General features: G+C 41.8%; 1 protein-coding gene across 2 annotated transcripts in view; it reads right to left on the bottom strand.

Annotated features, from left to right (window-relative positions):
- Positions 1–13328: 13328 nt before the first annotated feature.
- Positions 13329–21932, bottom strand: part of CFAP298 (cilia and flagella associated protein 298) — a 62415-nt gene continuing 53811 nt past the window's right edge. For both annotated transcript variants that reach the window (XM_085620550.1, XM_085620551.1), the window contains exon 8: positions 13329–13693. In XM_085620550.1, coding sequence (XP_085476676.1) covers positions 13583–13693 — 111 coding nt within the window. In that variant the 3' untranslated portion in view covers positions 13329–13582. The remainder of the gene's footprint in view (positions 13694–21932) is intronic.

Genomic DNA, 21932 nt, shown 5'->3' with positions numbered 1-21932 from the left:
CACGACTAAATAACATTGCGGTAAGCATACATCTTCTGACTTTAAGCATTATGCTCTCTCTTTTAAACTGCTTCTTCGACACAGACTTTGGTGAGATTTCACTTTCTTCACACGCTAACCACTTGATGAGGGTTCCCTTCCTACGATCTTCTCACGAGTGCAAATCCTATAAATTCAACATATATGTCATTTTACTAATTGTATTCATGTGGCTTTTGTTGTAGCTCCGGTTGGAGGCTGAAAGAACTTAAAAGAGGGCAACTTCATTCATTATACATTGTTGCTTGTGAACGTGTATATCCCCTGACGAAGGGTTAGAAATTAACCCGAAATGCATTGGGACCTTGTTTGTTACAATTGCTGAACAATGTAATTTGATTTGGATTGTAATACAAATATACTACAATTGATGTATTGTGACGCTAACAGTACAAACTGAACAAGTTAAAATATAAACAAACAGTGGTAAAACCAGTTATTTGTTTATTGCTTTTACACCATTTGAATCTTTTTTCACTGTATAATAGTTGCACATTTTGAATATTTCCGGTTTACTTTTATTGAGACCTTAGGGTCCTAGCTGTGATTCACGCAGGCTCTGGTCCTTCCAGAACCTCTTTCAATTATTGTCATAAATAGGGACGTAGACTCACATCCCTCAGCGTGAAAGCACGCTTAAAACACATTAAAAGAATTTTTTCAGATTTTTCATTATAATACACCAGCACATAGAATAGGTGTGCAGGCCCACTCAACCACATAAATTTCAAATATATCGGCATCCACATTGCAAGGCATCAGCAGAGGCGCTGGACATTGAGTGTTGACAATCTCTTTATGCAGGTGAAGAAGGATCTGATGACCTGGACTAAATTTTCATTTTGCATCACAGGTGTGAGGCACACCTTTAAATCTAATTTATCTTGTACAGCTGCTATACATATTACAAAGCTGCCCAACCAAGATCTCGGCGCAGGCCATCAACAAAATACAGTCCTCAGTGAAGTCCTTCCTGTGGGCGGGAGGCCCAGCGTGAATGCTAAGTACATTATGTCACCCTCCAAGTCTGAATTAGGAATAACCAACATCAAATTGTATTACTGGGTAACGCAAGTAGCCCCCATTAATAGAAATGTGATCAGCTCGATTACTGTTTTATAATATTCTTGTATACCGCTTATGGCTATTCCATACATCTCATAACTGTAGTCATTCTTGTATATTTCTATGCCAGATTATTGAAAACCAAATAAAGACATATAAAAAAGGGATATTATTGGATAGCCATGATCAAAGTATGAACCCCACCGATGAAACCACACTGTGGCACGGGTCCTTACTCAGAAAGGTTGTGGGGTTGTTCAGTTTTAGAGCCTGGAACAACATAGGTATCTCCAGACTGGGCACCATCAGAAGCTCCCCAGATCCTCTGAGGCTTGTCTGTGGAGGGCAGGAATGGGATCTGGGAACGGTGGAGAAGGTGGACTGAACAGAAGCAAAAATGGCTCCCCACAGTCTAGTGATGTGGATGCGATTCCATCTGTTGCAACTGAAGACATTTCATAGAGTCTATATACAGGTTATGGGAAAGAGAAATAAAGAGAAGCCCCTTCCACAATAACCTTAGGTGTGGGTCAGAGATAGGCACTTTCTTTCACACAATATGGCTGTGCCCCATGATTCAGCAATACTGGAATGAGGTACAGGACCTGCATACCTTTTATTGATCAGATTTACCCTAGACCACGTATGCTGAACTGTAACGGGCTCTTGGTCCCCTGTTGTTGTGATTGGTATGTAAACTATTAGCAAAGATGGAGAATAGGACCATTGAGCCTGATCTAAAATGGCACGACTAGGACCAATGGATAAATGGGGGGGGGGGGGGGGGGGGGGGCACGGGAAACTTGCACAGTGATGGCAATTTGCTCATAGCCGAAAGAGACATTTCAAATTACTGGAGAGCAGCTGAAGCACCCCCACTAACCAAGCAGACCTGGGGGATTGACTATCGCGCCAAAGCAGACAAATTCATCTACAAGGCCAAGGTTGCCCCAAAACATATGCTAAAATATGGGGCCAATGGACAGCACGATTTCCATAAGTCTTTGGTCCATGCTGATCGGATCATACCTATACAAAACTAACTGTGACATGGAGACAGAGGGGTTAGTGGACTCAGTGTATAATTGAAATGTACCTATTGTGAGAAATTGTGCATTTTATGATTGTGTTTGTTCAAAAAACAATTAAAAAATATTTTTAAAAAGTATTACAGGACCATAGTTTTCTCCAAGTACTTTCTATGCGTCTCTATGAATTTTTATTCACAGGTACCGCGCCAGCTCTTCGCACCACACAAGGGGGAAATCATAATTGTGCTCAGGTGTTTTATTCACTACTGGGATTACTAGGAACTTGTTCCAATGAATTGGACGGCTAGAGAACTGGTTAAATCTAAAAAATGCTCTGATTAGTGCAGAGACATTTTGACTTATTGTGAGCATAAAAGACGTCAGCACACAGGAATGAGAGACATGCAATTCTATATCCAGACTGAAGAATTAACTAGCCAGACAGAAATGAGCCATTCTAGCTATTGGATCTAACCCAGCTTTTTCTGACAACCACTTAAGTCACTATGATCCACAGTATTAAAGGCATCAGAGCATATCAAAAGCCCTCCCATATAGACATTTCCAGAGATGGTGATAGTCATAACATCATTACAGAGTGCCAGAAAGGCTCGTTTGTTCCTTTGCCTGAACCCAGACTGGAGGTCGTGCAATAAATAAAACATCTCAAAAAAGTCTGAAGCTGACCAGTCAGTATTTCTCCAGGATGTTAGACTGAAATGAATGGGCTTCGAATTAAGATCTATAAATTGATCAAGAGTAGATAGAACTTAACTAATTAGTAAAGCTTGATGACACCATTTTTAAAAGGAGCGTGAATCCAATACTATTTCAATGAAGATTAAAGAACGTCCTGGTACTCCCTCCACCCATTGCAGAAGCCCACGATTGTACTCTGTATCAGCACACCATACATGAAACCCAGAATGTCCATTTATGGCGCAGAAAGTGTGTTTGCCTGCCCTTCCTGTCACTTCTCTACCAACTCTCCCAGCACTCTTCTGTCATCACTACCCCTCACCACAGGCACAAATGTGCCTCAGAGGACACTGCCACGCACAACACTGACATGCACTCTTCTCAACACCGGCTCGTTTGCCAAACACAGCATTGAAATCTGGGACCTCCTGCACGATCACTCCCTGTACCGACTCTTCCTCACGGAGACCAGGCTCAATACTACTTATGCTGGACATTGAAACAGCTATCCCACCCGGCTACCAGATCACAAGAAAGGACAAAACCAAACATAATGGAAGAGGAATCACAGTCATTTATAAGGTAAACATCCAGTGCATCATCACCTCAACAAACTCCAGCAAACAACTTGGAACACCCGGCTTTCAAATTCAGCATCTTGGGCACCACTGCCTTAGGAGGAGCCCTACTCTATCTGCCTCCCACGACAAGAGCCGACTACGGAAGCACCGTCTACACACCATCGCCTCTCTTGTCTTCAACTCCAGCTCCTTCTTTCTCCTCAGTGACCTCAACTTCCACTTAGAGGACCAGACTGACCCTAACACCAACAATCTACTTGAAGACCTTAACACACTGGAGCTTACTTTATGAGTGAAGGACCTCACCAACGCAGCCATACAGCTCCTCGACCTGGTCTTCAGCAAATTCACAGATATCACGGTGGATAAGCACCCCCCTGCACCCTCACCTAGACCAACTACTCCCTCGTCTGTTTCGACCAGCACCTTACCCACTAACAAGGAGCCGCACCCATCAAGACCACCCTACACATCTGAACACAATCTCCAAGGAAACCTGTTTTACAGAATTCCATACCAACAGTCCAAGGCGCCAAGATGACTTCTTCCCATCCATCGCAAACTTCAACAACTGGATCCGCCTCGGCCGCTCAATCTCATCACCACTTCAAGGACCAGACGTCAATGAAGTTGGTACACTGACAAACTGCGCTTCATCAAACGTCATTGTAATCAGCTGGAGCGCTGTTAGAGACACATACACAACAACGACAGACAAACACACCTACAAGTCTGCCCTCTGGCACTACCATCAGTAACTCAGATCTAACAAGCACTCAGTCCTGCAGAATGGATTGACAGTAGCACCAACAACTCAAAAGAAATGTCCATAGTGCAGAAATTCACATTCCCTGCCACCACCTCAACCACCATGACCCCCTCTCAGGAACTATGCTCCCAGCTTACTCACTATTCAGCAACAAATCAACACAATATACATCAACTCTGCACCCCAACCTAACCCTTCCACTCTCACAGCCCTACAACACTACAAGAAGAACACACTCGGAACTATCCTGATGTTCTGGCCCTCCATCACCCCCTGGAAAAGGCATCCACCATGTCCTCTATCCACTCAGGAGCACACTCGAGCACACACTTTGCCTTCACCAAACAACTCGAGGCCATCCGTACAGTCCTTACGCCTCCACCCTACCACTACTGGAAAAGCCTTTAGCAGATCTGGAGACTCCGGCATACTACGAACCTATCTCCCTGCTACCCTACCCAGTAAAGTCCTGGAAAAATTAATCAACAAACGACTAGCTGACTACCTCAGCGACATTCACCTCCTGGACCCTTCCTAATGCAGATTCAGACCGCCCTTATTGCTGCCAGCATCATCCAAAGCCCGTGGACTTAAAATCCTTTCATTGGCCGGCGAAACACTCAGAACATCCTCTCTCTCTCTATAAGGACACCTCCAGCACCCAAACTAAACTCATCGACTGCATGTCAGAAGTTACCAATGAATGAAGGCCAACTGCCTGAAGCTCAACTCAGAAATTACATAAGTGGTAGTCCTTAGGAAAGATGGTCCTCTGCCTGGTGGCCTTCAGAATTAGGACCCACACCCAGTCCATTGAGGCAAGCCAGAAACTTAAGACTCGTGATCGACAACCAAATGTCGACGTCCAGCCAAGCCATCTCCTTCTGCTTCAACCTCCTCAAACTCCTCAGAGAAATTTTCAGATGGCTCCCGGTCAACACACAAATTGGACTATAGTAAAAACATTACATTGGTATCCTCGCATCTCAAACACCTCGATTGGCTTCCCAGTAACAAACACAACCTTTTCAAACTACTCATAAACCCACAAACAGAACTGCATAACCAAGGACCAGCATACCAGAACAGTCGCATCAGATTCCACTTTACTAGCAGACACCTTTGCTCTGCACATGCCTCCGCATCCAAGGAGCTAGAGCCAGCAGCTGCACTTTCTCAAACATGGCACTTAAAGCCTCAAACAACCCTCCCTTGCACATTAGAGCTGCCAGCTCAGTCATAGTATTCCGAAAACACCTGAAAACATGGCTCTTTCAATAGACCCCAACGAGGGCAGCATCACCTTCTCCATGAACCAGAATATCCTCCCCAGTGAAATACTCGTACTACAAATACACATAATAACATAACATGCAGACAGTTAAGAGTATCCATTTTCCCATCTATAATTTAGAGGCTGTGTTTCATCTCCATTAGGAGATCCTTAACTTCATTGTCCTCACTATTGCTTGCCCATGTATGAAAGTCTGTTACCACTTTTCTATCGCCCCTTCCTCAGGAAGGATCTTGAGGAGCATTTTACTTATTTCAAAGAGAGTTTTTTCCTGTCTTTATTTGGTCTTGCCCATCCAGCTCAGGATATAGTAGTTGGGCGGGTAGTGGTGAATTACGTACTCTCACATCTAATTGCATGTTCTAGGGCTCTAGTGTTCAGGCCGTCAATATCCTTGTTGAGTATGTTGCAAAGATAACTTTCCTTCTGTCGTTGTGAGTACGGAACACGGCTGAAGAAGTAGACCTTACACCTTAATGGTCACTTTCTCTCATCTCAAGTTGCAAACTGTGCCCCAGTAATCAATTCTGTCACTCCACCTTCAAATGTTTTAAGGCTACTTAGCTCATTAGACTTGGCTTATGTTGTCAGCACATCAATAAGTTCGTACCAGCTTTCCCGGCTTATCAAAGATAAACCTACTCACTGAACCTCTGCAGAAATCACCGCCAAGGTCCACTTCCCCTGGTAGCACCTTGCCTTTAGGATCACTTCCATCGATGAAGTCTATCGCTCCTTCTAGATACGGCACTGCTAGGTCCCACTAGTACACACCAGCCAATCCACATGTGCAGCGCTAATGGGCTACCGCAAGCCCATCACAACAGCCGGGGCACACTCAGGGGGCAAAACTGATGATCTCCAATCTCAGTGCTGCTCACCCAGGCCTAGGCTTTTCGTGCAGGCACAATTTCCATTTGCAGTTTCCCACATATCTATGAGCCTATATAAAAATAATTATGCAATCATCAGACAATGAGGGATCATAATCATCAGGTATTACTTTTCAGTGAGGAGCATAAAGGATTAGATTTGGCAGATTGTGGACCAGGGGTCGCAAAATCATTCATTTAGGTGGGCATTTTGGTTGATGACACTCTGGTGGCACCCGGTTATATTCTCTTCTAGTGTCCTTTACAACAATCCCAGATCCTGGGCTTCACTCACTCCACCAGGGTCTCCACCCTCAAAAAGAACATAGGAAATATAGTTGAGTCAAACAAAATATAATAAAGAAACAAAAACAGATAAAAAAAAATATCCATCTCTAAATCTATTCTTTCCCAGAGTCTGCCCTGTTTTGTCTTTTCTCATTTATCGTTCTTGAATATCAATGAAACTATGTTTTTTAAATGTGCTCTGCTAATGTTCTTAAGCGCTTTGCCTTACTCCGTCAGTCGAATCAGAATATCCTCAGCTTCCTTCAGTTCTCTTTCGTTTAACTTTATTTCTATTCTCTTCTCCACTGCCCACCAAGGGGGTTTTATCATGACACTTGCCACTTTTTCTATTTCCCTTTCTGAGATTTAAGCGGATGCCCATGTAACCAAAATCCAATTCAGTCTCCCTTCTGGGGACCTCATATGTATATATGCCTTTTACATACCCTAATAGACTTTCCTCTTTTGTTTATCCCATCCTTGGATTTCAGGTTTCAATGGCTGCATTTTGCTCTCTATAAAAAAAGTATAACAAAAAATAACAAAATGTCCTTTGCTTCCTCCTCCCTCCCCAGTAAATTTATGTTACATGCAGTTCCATGACCTTTCCCAAGAGTGGAGGAAGAGGGTTGGTAGATTTCTCCTGGCAGACCTGGGGAAAGCATCACTCTTCCATTTAGTCTTCTTCTGGCTCTTGTTCCCTCTCCATTTGGTTGGTGGAGGAGTTGATCTTTCCTCTGTCAACATCCCATCTTCTCTCCTCTGAAAATGCCTCTGCACTATCATGGCCCAGTAGGTGGCCTGGTCATTCGTGCTCCTCCAAGTTTTCTTTGCCTGCCTTAAAGTTTGCTTTCCTAGTTATCTTTCTTGTCAGCATATTTCCCACAGTGCGTCTTGACTTCCTCTCTCTCTCCCCGATTCAAAAAGTATTTCTTCCGTGTATTATCCAATCAACATCGTCTTTCTGGAGTTGTTCTCCTTCTGATTTGAGTCTTTCTTACCTTGCCACTGTTCTTTCTCCTAGTACTTATTTTGTTCTGTACATACTATTTAACTTAATTTCCCGGCTCAACATGATCTCCCCCGGCTGCTCCTATGTCCGCTTCAGTCTTCCTACATGTAAATTATCTCTTCTCCCATCACATTCCTCCCTCATTAGCTTCTTCCGTTTGGGAAGATCTTCAATGGGGAATTGTGATAGAAAGTTGCAATTTTTATGTAGTTGCCCTGCTCTATGAATAGCCGTAAACCTATTTGGGTTGAAAAATAAGAAAAACACCTAAAAATGCTTGGATTTGTGTTTTCTTTACTGGGACATTCATGTTAGTGGTGCAAGATTGATACATACGAAAAAAAAGACGTTCTTTCTATAGCACCATAAGGATCCTATAGCCCATTTAATGGTTAAACATTCCTTTTCTATAGTTGCATACTGAGGTTTCTCAATGAAGTAGCTTACAGCTAAGGTATAATTCTAGTTTATCCTCCGTTTCATCTCTCTGTGACATAACTGCCCCATATCCAGCACCCGAGACATTGTAGTACTGACTGAGAACATATGAGATGTTTAAATTGACTAAATGCTTCAATCGTCTCTGAAGTTGGATGTTAAAGATGTTTATCAGATTGTATATGTTTTTGAAGGGATCAGTTAAGAGGCTAGCCATTTGGAAGAAATTAGGAAAAGCAGATCTGTAATACTCTATTCGACTAAAACATTCTTGAAGATTGGTCTACGTTTTGGGAAAGGGTACCTGTTTTACTGCTGCAACTCATTTCTTCTGTGGTCTAACCATTCCTTACCCTGAGAGCAAGTCCAGGTATTTTACTTGTTGTACAGCCAGTATACTTTTTTGGGGTTAACATGTAAACCTGCTTTATTAACTGTCTCCAGTACTGCCCTAAAAGGATTGAAATGATCTTTCCACGAAAGGCTGCAAATAACAATATCATGCATATGGGCTAATGCATGTGGTTTGTGCTTAGATAAGAAGACATTCATGAATCTCTGAAAAGTAGACAGAGCACCTCTAAATGTTAAAACCATGAATTGATATAGACCAGATAGAACTGATACATATGTGGGTTGAAAAGGTGGCCTTTTCTTTATCTGAAGAATTGAGTATGATTGGCCATAGAAATATATTTATCTTCACATTATTGCTCAATCCTCTCACCAATCCTAGGTATTGGGGAACTGTCAAACCGGGATATAGGATAATGCAAATTTGTATTCTCTCATCTGGTTTTGGTGCTACCACTGGGAAATACCACTTGCTGCTGGAGGATTTGATGATACGCATCTTTGACATTTTAGTAATCTCATCTTCAAAAGCCCTTGTTCAAGACTCTGATATATGGTATGGTTTTTGGTCTTATAATGTTTTCCAGATTCTGTAATAATATGATGATGTAGTGGTTGGTTCTACCTGGTTCCTTGGAGAATAAACCTGGAAAGCAATGTATTAGAGTCATTATCTCACCTTTCAATTCTTCTTCAGGAGGTTATTGCTCTTTGCACAGTGGAAGCAGCATCAGGTCCCACCCTCGTTTTTGACAATTAAACATGAAAAATGTGTCTCTATTTTAGTATCTCCTATAGTTTTAATTTATAAGTAACATTTTCCACTTGTTTTAGTTTCTTGTAAGGATGTTGCCATGTTGTTAACATATTATTATGATGGGACAGTAATAACTGTAGGACCAAATCCCCTGGGACAAACTCCCCAAGTTTCGCATTACAATTATAATAATGCTGTTGGTGTTCTTCGCTTTTCCCATGTTTTCCTTCATACATCAATAATGGTATTTATTCCCCATTTTTAATGATTGACGTACTCTAAAAGGGATTTCTCCATGTAAGGTTGTTTCTCCCATTGCTCCTGGGGTGTGTCTAGTAAAGTTGTAGGCTTTAGCCAAAATAGCAGTTAAAATGCTGAAATGTCAGTGGATGACTGTACTCGACAATGAAATGTGGATAAGGCTAATGGTATCATTTGGCCCCAATCCTTTCCCTCTTCCTCAAACATGGTAGTATTATATTGTTCAACTAAGCTAACAGTATGGTGAGGATAGGCTGATGTTCCTAAGTTGTTTATGCCCAATTATTGGCAATTATTTTGACACAAAACAAGCTCCCTTATCCGTAAGGATTTCTTTAGACAACCTGAGGCAAGTGGCTAAGGAAATTTTCAAGTTCTCCGGAATCTGTCATAATCGATTTTACTGGACGCCTTCACTTACATTTGTTGTAAGGACATGGCAACTCTAGAATCCATCCTAAGTGCAGCATGACCTTCTAAAATTCTAACTAACCATTGCTGAAAGGATGACATGTCATATGCAATAAATAAATGTATAAAGAATCTGCCATTTTTCACTTCACCACCGTACCCTCATCACCAACGATCATTACTACATATATCATATAGAATATGTCCATGATGTCCACGCACACAGGAAAGATTGACAAACCGCAAAGGAAATCCTTGTAACATAAATCTTACATGCAAACCCTGAGACTACAGGAGGATCGGCGCATATTTATGGAGGCATGAAATAACCCATCAAGGGCAGCGGAGGATTCAAATAATGGAGCACAATTAAGAACGCAGAAACACTTATAGCATGAAGGTCAAGGACTCTCTGGTACACATCATCCTCTAATGCCCATATTATAACAAAGTCAGATCTTACTGCAATCTATTAAAGACTCAATGAAAAGATGAAATAACGTTGTTTTTACTCTTAGGTCAGGGCACAGGCATTACAAAAGAGTCTCTGATTACTCAAGCTGGTAGAAGAATCCAGCACCAATTAGCCATTCAAATGAAACAGTAAAACATATGATGGATAGGCAGGAAAGAAGGTATTTGTCTGCAAAACCCTCTGCATTGGGAGGGCTGAGATGGGCCAGAAGTAGCACTTTGAGGAACTCAGAACAACAAAGTCATTGTAACATCTTCACACAATGTCAGGCTACAGCACAGGTTACACCAACGAACCTTAACGCACATAGCACTTTGTACTCCCTGAATACACCTGTTAGGGGATTCGATGTGGGGTCCTCAAAAAGTAGGCAAAACTTCTTTGTTTAGAGAGATGTTCAGGCCATTTGGGACTATTCTACTATAGGAGAACCAAGTGAACCTGCATGGTGAATAAGACACTCCAGTAAATTTGGCAACCCTCTAAAGCACATGGCACTTTGAACCCCATAGAAGTTCGTACTGAGGGAATGGATAATGAAAAGAGACATAGGGAGGGCAAGAATTTAATGTATAAGACTGGCTAATTTCATAATAATTCCTACACATAGTGATCCACCCCATATAAACCGCTGCCCTTATGCTGCTACCTATTATATATAGAAAACTGGGACTACGTTTGAATAAATTTGGAAGCCTTGTGTCAGAAGCATTAATGAAAAAAAGATCACTTCTATTAAGGTTGCCATGAAATAGCAGGGGACCAGCACAAAATCTATTGCAGCTGCATTTGCCACAGCCAACACATGAATCTGTTGGCTCCAACGCTTGGTGCACGAACAATTCACAAGGAAAGCTCACTGGTTCTTCAGATGGGATATATGCTCTCCCGGGCTCATAGATCTGTTTGCTCAGTTTTCTATGGGATGATTGTGATCCCCAAATTCAAGAAGGCAATCGCAGGGGGCGAGAGATCTGGGGGCACTTAACATTGGAAAGCATGCGCCATCTATACTAGACTGACTGACGAACCTCTGGTTAACCCACGTGCCTTGAAAACCTAGATCCATCCAGTGCAACTACTTTAATGTCATGCCTAAATAGGCTCTGTTCATCCAACCGCGAAGAGGTCACTTCAATGGTGAAACCAAGCATTCTAAATACTTTCAATTGAGAGAATTGCTCCATCTTTCAGTCAATGGATAGCATACCAAATAAAAGCGCCTCTGTTGTGTAGAAGAACTTCTTTAACTTTTTCACGGAAAAGTCTATGTTTTGTAATTATACCAGACAATTTGGGCATACCAAACAGACTATCAAATGACTGAAATGGCCAATCCTGAAAATGGATAAACTTAATAAAACTTTAACAGTAGCACTGCACATTACAACTCCAGTCATGTCTTACAATTCAATGCACATTTGTAAGCAAATCTTAAGTTCCTAATAGGCATGCAGAACTTGTTTCATCATTTCTCGCACCTATATTTACTAGGCTAAAATTATCAGTTGAGTCAAGTGACAGATCTCCAAATGCCTTTTGCGTTTTGTTAATTTACTATAGAAAAATAAATAGAAGTCGGTTTAAAGTTGGATTCATTCACAATGCAGGCCAGACAACAAGAAACTGGAGATCTTTGGAAGAATGCAGACTTTGTGGGCCTTGTCTAGTACAGCCAATAGTTTCTAACGTTTAAATACCTCTATGCACTTCAGTGTAGTGTCAGAACCGCAGTCTACTATTTCATGATCACTGTTACTACCGCACATGGCTACCTATGTTTTCTAAATCGAATATGCTCTAAGATCAGTTGTAGCTGATTTTAATTCTAGAATTATTCAGAAACTCCACTAGGCGCCTAACACAAAACAAACCAAGCAAAATCTTCAGCCGTTATCTATTCACCAAAAATAAAACAATGTGAACATACCTTATCACACAGGCTAGGAAAAGGAAAGACAAGAGGGGAAAAAATTACAAATAAAGGCAAATGCAAGGTGCATATTTTCAGCGATTCCTAGGTACGTTCCGAGGCACAAGTGTTGACTCGTTTTAAACATAACAAAAATCGTACTGGACATACTGCACCTATAATGTGTTATTACAGTTTCTATAACTTTACTTCAAACAAAATTTGACAAACTGAGGTGAAATTGTATGAATGGCAGCTTTATAAACTGTGAATGCAACATATTTTGCGCCGTATCCTTTATTCATAATTTGATTATATTAAAAGTTGGAGCTCCTTTGATTTTCGACATAGATTTTCGGCCGCAAAGTCTCTTGAGTGAAAACTCTAATCACAGCAAGGACTATTTGGGGATAAAGAGTTGCTGATAGAGAAATACTTGTAATTTAACACGAGCTGCCTATTTGCCATTTTCCCGACTAGATTGGCAAGTAGAAGTCAGAGTCTATAGAAGGGGATAAGAAGTCTAGTGGAATAAATAGAAGTTGAATACACCAGCTCTAAGCTCTAAATTGCTATCGCTTTCTGTTGGAAAGATATAGAACCGATTGCCTTGTCTCCTGTCCTACCAGGACTTCTGTAATGACAGGGCAGGGATCTGCTTTGTAGACAAATAAAACAGTCCTATAGTTCGGACTCTGAGACGAGGATCTGCATTGCAGACAAAGAAAACAAAGCAAGTGGGGACAACAGATATCTGAGCAGGTGAGACAGATGCACACCTTTCTTCCACTGCAGTTCAATGCATCATTCTTCAGTGGTCCACATGCAGGGAGCTCAACGGTTTGTTCCGCCACATGGCAGGTTTCTGTTGTAGGACTATATCGCGATTAATCTAGAAGCATTCCAATCAAACTCACAAATCTACTATCTGGAAAATGTTCACCGAGGTGGCTAGCTGGTGCCTAGCCAAGCCCCGCTATTCTGGTACAAGCCTTTACAAAAGGAGAGTGCACACAAAAGACTGAACTGCGTTGCCTCAGAAACAGTACAAAAGTAAAACATAAAATCAATCAACATTATATGCTCTTTATTTAAAAAATGGCACAATTAGATAATTAAAGGCATTGTCATGCACTATAAAAATGTATATTTTAAATATGTACCATTTCTGATAAATAAGTTACTCTAAACGTAAATAAGATCCAAAAAAGCAGGAAAATACAGCTTCCCCCAAATCGTCCGATTCTGTATCTCCATGGAGTCTGAATCCCTGCCACACAAGTCTGAACAGTTAATGCTAGAAATGGACGCTTGATGTCAATCTTCATCTTGGCCCCCATTTGATATCTTTTACTCCTTGAAACTGCCTTTTCAGAGCGTGTGGGTCTGCCCACTCAGAGTCCAAGCACGAGTCGTCATCATTTTCTGCAAGCTTCTAAAAAGAAACAAAGGCCAGTGCATGAGAAACATTTGGTCAAAATGCCACTATGTACAGCACAATGCTGAAAGATTACGCCAAGGCTTGCCTTGCAGTGCGGGTGTCAGTTTTAAATGTATGTATGGCACTAGATAGCTGTATCTGTAGGATGTACCGACCAGTGCAAGCCTGCCAGATGGATTCACACACACAAACAAAATCAAGCCTAAAAATACACACTTTCGTCACATTCAGAATGGCTGAGGATTTTATGGGGTGTGCGAAGAGAGTACCAAGAGAAAGGAGGACTTAGGGTGAACAAAATTAAAACGGACTGGTTCTTTTGCAGATTCACGTGATATGCAGTCTCCGGTCTAGTGCTGGGTCCACAATACAAAAGATTTGTTTTAAAGTTTTTGTTAATGTCTTCATGCAAGTGTGGAAGAAATCCCGGTCACATCCCCTGAAGCTTACCATCACAGCTCTTCTGTTTAATGATGTGTCTCCTCTGTGTTATGTGCATGTGTCTCTTTGCTAGAAGCTAACTAGGAAGGTCACATGTCTATCTGTAACATAATGTGCAGAGCATTGGTAGTTAGATAGTAGGCAACATTTTCCAGATCGATATGTTATGCATGCATGCACTGCAAAACATTCCCATCACCTACCTTGAGCTGGTGGTGGTGGTGGTGGTGGTAGGCGAGATGCACAGGCGAGTAGGTATTCAAAGTTTTCAAAACTATTTGGTCATCTAGGGCCTCTAATTTGCATTCATATTGACACAATAAGGTTTCTTAAAACTATGCAGCTGCTTCACAAATGTTAGCTATAGGTATGAACACTAGGAAGCCTGGGTGGCCACTTCCTTGTATGGAGAATGTGAAAGGGGCACACAATGAAGACTACTATAAGAACATGCATAACAGACCTGTATGCTGTGTACAAGCATTCTGGCCATGCCAGCTTTAAAAGTCATCCTCACTCAGTACGGTTGAGCAAACGCTATAGACACTTGCCGTCAATACATCACACATGTGCAGTGTTATAACATCTAGAGTGTAGACAGATGGTTCTACAAGTTCTCTCAGATTCACACTTCTTAAATCCATTCTCTCCAGTGCCTCTATTTTCGCATCTAGATGTTTTTCTAATAGCCAATTCAGTGTCGCCCGTTTTACTGAACTAAAAATGATAAACGCTAGGGTGGCCATGCCGGGATCTGAACCTGTGACATCAAATCTGTGGCACTAAATCAGAATGCTAGACTATGCTGTTGAAAACACTTTACTCTAGGCAACCAATCATTTCAAACTTGCACAATCTAACCAGAACATGATTGTGTTGGAATTTTGCAGGTTTGGATAAGCTATTAAAGGATAGTGGCACTATTTCCTTCTTTTCGAAATGGAATATCTTCTGTTTACAAGAAACCTGGCACCCATTACCCTTAGCCATGAGTGGATACCTGGAATGTTTCATCCTGGCAACAAGGAACAGTGATCATGGCAGACACACAGGAAGCTATCAATATAAGTTTCCTCGACCTCAATGCTAACACATTTACTCTAACACTAACTTATTCAGGTGGTACTGTTATGACTATTTAACCAAATAATATTTACATGAATACTCATTCGAGTGATCGAAAGTTAATTATGGAAAGAATGTGTAAATAGGTTGCGAATTGAAGGTGCACCCATTCTAACACCCATGTAATTATCACAGTTGATTTTAATTTAAACTTGATTTGGCATAGTCATGCCAATGATTCACTGTGCCCAAGTGGGGTCATATATATCAGAGACGTGATACAATGAGTGCGTCCATAGTAAAAACTTTTATGAGGTTTATGGCTTAGACCGTTGAATGGCCGAACAAAGTACAATCCGTCATACAGTTAGACACATTATCTTACAGGACATGGGTGGTATTGGCTTTACTTTCCTTTCACTCTACTTGCTCTCACTGTATTCTGCCTTTAAAGTAATACTTAGGAGGGAAAGTGATCATTTTCCTATTGCAACATCTTTTAGGAGTAACTGTGCAGTCACTGACTATATTATATGAACATTAAGATTAATGATACAGATCCCTCTAACATTTTAATTCCCTGGCCCAAAATTATTCAATCGTTAAATCAGTATTTAGCATGTTGTGAAAGATCAAATAGGACCAGTAAGGGATATCAAACTAGAAATCCCTTCCAGACTGGCTGGTTTTAAAAGGAACAGATATGATCTTAGAGCCCTAAAAATAACATATAAGAAAACCACAAGGACTGAGGGCATAAATGTAAGGATAATGTTATTCACCCAGTAAGCATCTGTTCTTAGCATGTAGAGCTGTAGATTCACATGCTTTGTATATTCCTGCCATCTAGTGCTGGGTCAGGATGTTTGCAAGTTGTTTCAAATGGCTTGTGCTAGGCGTGAAAGTTGGAGAGTGTACCCCTACCTGTTTTTTTATAATACATAGTTGTCGTGTTGTCTGGGCGGACTAGGACAGCTTTGCCTATTAGGTGAGTTTGAAAGACTTTGAGAGCTAGAAATACTGCTAGTAGCTCAAGGTGATTTATATGGAGGTTCTTGAACTTAAGGCTTCACAGTCCTTGGATTGTGCGAGTGTGTAGGTGAGCGCCCCAACCAGTGAGCCATGCGTCTGCGGTATGTGGACCTGTCTGTGGAACTGGGTCGAGCGATGGTTGCGGCCATCTACCAACACTAGATCGGTCAACTGACCCTGCAACTGATTCCACTGACTCGCTAAGCATTCTTAAAGGGGACGCATGTGAAATATTGTGTGGGAAACAATTATAATGCAAGACGCCATCATCCCTAGTAGTTGCATGAATACTTTTGCTGGTAATGATTGGTTGGGCTGAAATTGAGTGAGAAGGGACTGAATACTGTGAATCCTGGCTGTATTGGGAGAGGCTAGAGCTTTCTGAGTGTATATCGTGGCTCCCAGGTAAGTTTGTGTGTTGGTAGGCTGTAGATGAGATTTCAACACATTTACTGTAAACCCTAGTTGGGGAAGTAATTGAATAGTGGTTTGAGTGTGTTGGGGACACAATTGTAAAGTGCTGGCTTTGATGAGCCAGTCATCCAGCTATGGGAAGACATGGATGTGTTGTCTTCTCAGATGTGCTGCGACTACTGACAGGCATTTGGTAAATACCCTGGGAGCAGTGGTGACTCCAAACAGTAACAAAAAAAAGGTAGGTAGTAGTGGTCCCTGAGAGGGAAGGTACCGCACAATCAATACATAATAAGTATTAACAACAAACCAGTACTGTGTGAATAAGTAAATGAATACTTTTTAGTTCAACCAGGGTGCTATTACAGCTCTAAACACCTACTACCAAAAGGTGCCACTAACGTGTATGCATACATCCAAAAACAAAGCTATTGCAGGACTCCACTTGGTGGTTCTAATAATCCAAAGTGTACTGGATGATGTACTCAATATGAAGATCGAAATGCTAATTCAATTCTATAAACAGTATTATGAAGACGACCAATTATAACTTGACACAAAGTATAAAGGAAACTCAAATAGTCCAAAGAATCTGCTTGTTGGTTTTATTCTATTTTGGTACTCCCAGCAAGAAATCTGCCATTTGCCAACAAGTGTTTAGTTTATTCCTAGACTTTTTCAAGGCGATTAGCGTAGACTTTTCACGATGTAGTCAGAAGTAAAATTTCATACAGGGGTGTCCAGTACGATCTCAAAGAACAACAACCACCAAAGCAATCTTATTAGCCCGTAAATCTCAACGACTAGAAGTTGACTCTGCACAAGGTTCAAAGTGCTGTAGCAACCCAATTTCAGCTTCAGTATAGTAACCAGAGCGGAGTTAGCTGACAGGCTTCTTTTAAATTAACCAGAAAGTACTGGCTTCTACCGGAAATATTTAAAAGAGGCGCTCCAATTGGTACACAAAACTGATAAGTTTGCAACCACTCGTCACGTAGAACACCAGGTTCCAAACACGGGCTCCTGCTCGCTGCAGTGCGCACGGGATGATACATCCCAAAAGGCTTTTCACCATTCGCAAATGAGCCGATTCTGGGAATAGGCCCATTTGTGACCAGTAAAAGGCTTGATACTTCTGGCCCCTAGTTCTCTGAGGTCTGGAATAGATCTCAAGGAGCCGTCTTTTTTGCGAATGAAAAAGTACAGGGAGCGCACGCCTGTCCCTTGATGTTGTAACGGCACGGGTTCTAAGGCTCCTTTGGACAGGAACGATTGGACCTCTTGCTGAAGTAGATGTAAATGTTCTGGTGACATTTTGTGAAAAAGTGGTGGAATGTTTGGAGGATTGTTGGTAAGCTCCAGGCAATAACCATGTTGGATAATTCCTAACACCCATTAGTCTGTGATGATAGATTGCCAAATGGGGAGGAATTGTAGAAGACGTCCCCAACAGGTGTTAAATGATCGGGGGAAGTGTAGGCAAGTCACTGCTTGTTGGGGGAGGGGGAATTAAGTGGTGTGGAACCCCTGCCTCGACCCTTGTTGTTGTTGACTCTGTATCCTCCTCAAAAGAAACCCCTTGTAGAGGAAGATTGTTTGTTGCCCTTGTAAGAGGCGGCAGTATTGTCTGAGGGCATGATTTGAGACCCTCCACAGTAGAAGGAGCAACGAAAGGAGCCCTGATTAGAGGGAGACTGCAGAGCTCCCATAGACTTGGCTACTTCTGCGTCTATTTTCATTTTTTCTAAAGACTTATCTACTTTGGGCCTGAAGAGATGCTCTTTGTCAAAAGGAGCATTGAAAATAAACTGTTGAACTTCAGGTTTGGAACCAGAACTCCTCAACCATGCAGGTCTTCTTAATAACTCACTAGTGTTGATCTCTCCTGCTGCTGTGTCTGCAGCATCTAAAGCGCATCTAATTGAGGAATTAGATATGAGCTTCCCTTCCTTGACTAAATCCTGGGCTTTTGCTTTGTGCTCATCTGGGAGGTGTTGTAGCAATTGCTCCATTTCGTCCCGGTGTGCCCTATCATACTTGGCTAGCAGGGTGTGGGTGTTGGCAATGCGCCAATGATTTGCTGCTAGGGCAGCTACTCTTTTACCGGAGGCGTCTAATAGTTTTGACTCCTTATCTGCAGGAGGCGCATCCCCTGTAGTCTGTGAATTGGCCCGTTTATGAGCATAAGAGACAACCAAAGAGTCTAGTGGCAACTGCCCACTAATAAAGACTGGATCTGAGGGAGCAGGTTTATATTTTTTTTATCAATTCTGGGGGTGAGATTTAGAGCATGCACTGGATCTTTAAAGATATCATTGGCACGTCTCATCATACCTTTAAGCATAGGTAGAGTGTGGCTAGCCCGTTGTGTGCTACTGAGCGTCTCAAATAGGCAATCTTCCTCTAGAGATTCCTTGTGTAACTGTACCCCATGATAGTCTGCAGCTCTAGCAAGTAACTCTAGATATCCTGCATAGTCGTCAGGAGGAAAAGGCTTTGTAGGGTAAAGATCTGGGTCGTTATCTGTAGGTGAGTCCGTGTGTTATAATCCTTCCAGGGGTCTATTGGTAAGAAATTGTCTCCACCCATCTCTATCATCATCATCATCAGGTGGTGGAGAGTTAGTTGGTGTAATCAGTAAAAGCTGCAAAGGTGGAGAAGTTGGTGGAAGAGCACATGGTGGAGGGGAGGGGTTAGTACCTACATTTTTCCTCTTCAAAGGAAAATGGTAAAGAGAAGGTTTGCATTTCAGAGGTGATTTAGTCAGAACATGTCCTGTTTTCGGAGTTATATGAAGTTCCTTTTTTTGGGGCCCAATTTGGGTTGTGCGGCGTCCAAAATCGGATCCCGCGGCTTCGGAGGAACAGTTTTAGGTTTCGGCACCGAGGATTTCAGTGCCGGGGTAGAAGGACTTTTCGGCACGGAAGGTTTCGGTGCCGAAGGAGGCTTTGTTTTGGATGTCAAAGTTTCGGCTCCAAATCGGTTTTCGGCTTCGAGCCTGAAGGTTTCAGCTCGGTGCCAGACTTTGGCCAACTTGGTCCCAAGCCAGAAGGCTTAGCGCTGTGTTTCGGGGCTGACCTGGAGGGTGGGCGTCTGAAACATCTTCTCAGTGCTGACCGTGGCCTGGGGGTGGGACCGGAGCCTTTTGTTTCGGCTGAATTTGAGTTTGAGTCAAGGGGCGTTTGGTACTCACGGTACGTTGACCTTGTAGCAAGTCTTTTTCCATGTTGGAGTCAAATTTCGGAATGGAGACAAGTTCCTCGGCCCCTTGTGCGTCAAATTCATGCTCGGATCCTTCACCGAAGATGTCCGGCATGTATTCGACATTTTGACTCTGCATCTCGCGACAACAAGCCCGATCATCGCGGAGCGTTTTCTTCGATCAAAACGATCTGCACGCGTTGCAGTCCTGTTCGTTGCACACTTTGTGTCAGTCGGTGCACGGGTACTTGGCATGGCACCAAGGACAGAATTTGAATGGAGTCTGTTCCATCGACTGAGAAGTGGGCCGACGCGGCTAGCCCAGACAGCCTCTCCAAAGATCCTCGATCGAAATAGAGATTTTCCTCGACAGATACGATACGCGGAGAAGCGGGATACGCGTTCAAAACAATACAGACGCGGGTAGAGAGGATTGCGTACTGAGGGGATATCGAAGAAACGGTTTCGGAGCGCAGCTATACACATCCGAACCAAATGGCGGAAAAAAACAATCTAACAATGGAGTCGGTGCCCATGAGCACTATCACCAAAAGCAGGAGTCATCTACCTCGTGACTGGAAAGACTTCTTTGAAGAAAAACAACTTGCAAACATCCAGACCCAACACTAGATGGCAGGAGTATGCAAAGCATGTGATCTACAGCTCACATGCCTCGAACACTATTTTATGCAGGCAAAGAAGCGAAAGGAAATCTTTCTGCTACTCAATGGCAACATGTTTGCAAACGGTCACGGCTCAGAGACCAGAGTAAGTTTTGTCAATTGATTAACACATTGGTCGAGATTAATGGCCCAAACACAGTGAACTGTGCAGGTCTCTTTTAATAGGAAATCTGTACAAGTAAAACTTATTCTACTCAATGCACAGAAAAGGCAATTTCTCAGTATTCAACTTTCGGCCAAAAAGACATACTCAGTCCTTAAAGGATAAGCCGAGATATAGTTAAGAAAACATCAATTCTTTCAGAACTGAAGGGGCATTGAAGTAGTGTAGATGTAGTACTGCCATAGGCCCAAATGGCTTACCAGGCATGTTGTTCAATACAGACGTTGATCGCTGGACAAAATTACCTTATCCTTTAGTTATGGTCTTCTTTCAGAGCTCTCAGGCGAGTATAGGCTCCATACTTTACCCCCTTTATAAAAAGGAGTGACAGGAAAGATCCTGGCAACTATCAATTCGATATCAAGGCTAACGTTTACGCCAGGATTCTTCTGGGAGAACTTTGTCAAGCATACCAAAACACAGATCATGTTATTCAGTAGACAAAAAAAAAAAAGGAATATCTGGTATCTAGATTTAGCAAGATTAAATTATACTCCAGTTTACAGATACAGGTTCACCTATATACCATCTTTTTAGAGGCTGCATACAAAATTATATAGTCCCTCTGGGGAACCCATACCCAAGATCTTAAAGGCCAAATTAACTCCTGCTATGTCTTACAGTCAGGAGGTGCTTCCTGATTAAATTGTAATTTTCTACATATATTACAACGCAGGGCATGCTGGAATATCACAGATATGTATGGAATTTGAGCTTACCAGCAAAGATTCTTCCTGTCTTGATGTATTTCTGAAATGCAGTTATCAGATCAGGAATGCCAAGCAAGACATTCTTAATACTGTGCTAAAGCACTTATTACAGGTGAACAATGCACAAAACCTATTCCCTGTGTTGATGATTATCGTCCATTTGTAATTAAGGAACTTGGTCTAGCTAGCAAATGAGGCATACAGATTTGCTAACAGACACCTGAATTTAAGTTGTGCTTTTTTATATAGCTTCTAAAAAATTGTCAAAAAATGAAATCTAAATCTGAACACGTATATTAGTTGCTTTATTTTTCCGTCACCATAAAATGTAGATATACATTTATTTTAGATTGCTGTATCTTGACTAATATTCTTTATAGTTTTAATATTGTCAGGGCCAGGTACAAGTATTTATGTAATTATTTTAAAATAAGGTAGAAACCTTATTCACCACGTTGTATTATTGTTCAGGCTCTTTTTGTTTGCAATAATTATATTTAATTATATGGAATAAAAATATTTAC

Source organism: Triturus cristatus, chromosome 8 (assembly GCF_964204655.1).
Source record: "Triturus cristatus chromosome 8, aTriCri1.1, whole genome shotgun sequence".
Classification (NCBI taxonomy): Eukaryota; Metazoa; Chordata; class Amphibia; order Caudata; family Salamandridae; genus Triturus; species Triturus cristatus.
Note: the sequence above shows the minus strand (reverse complement) of the source record. Positions and strands in the feature narration are given on the sequence as shown.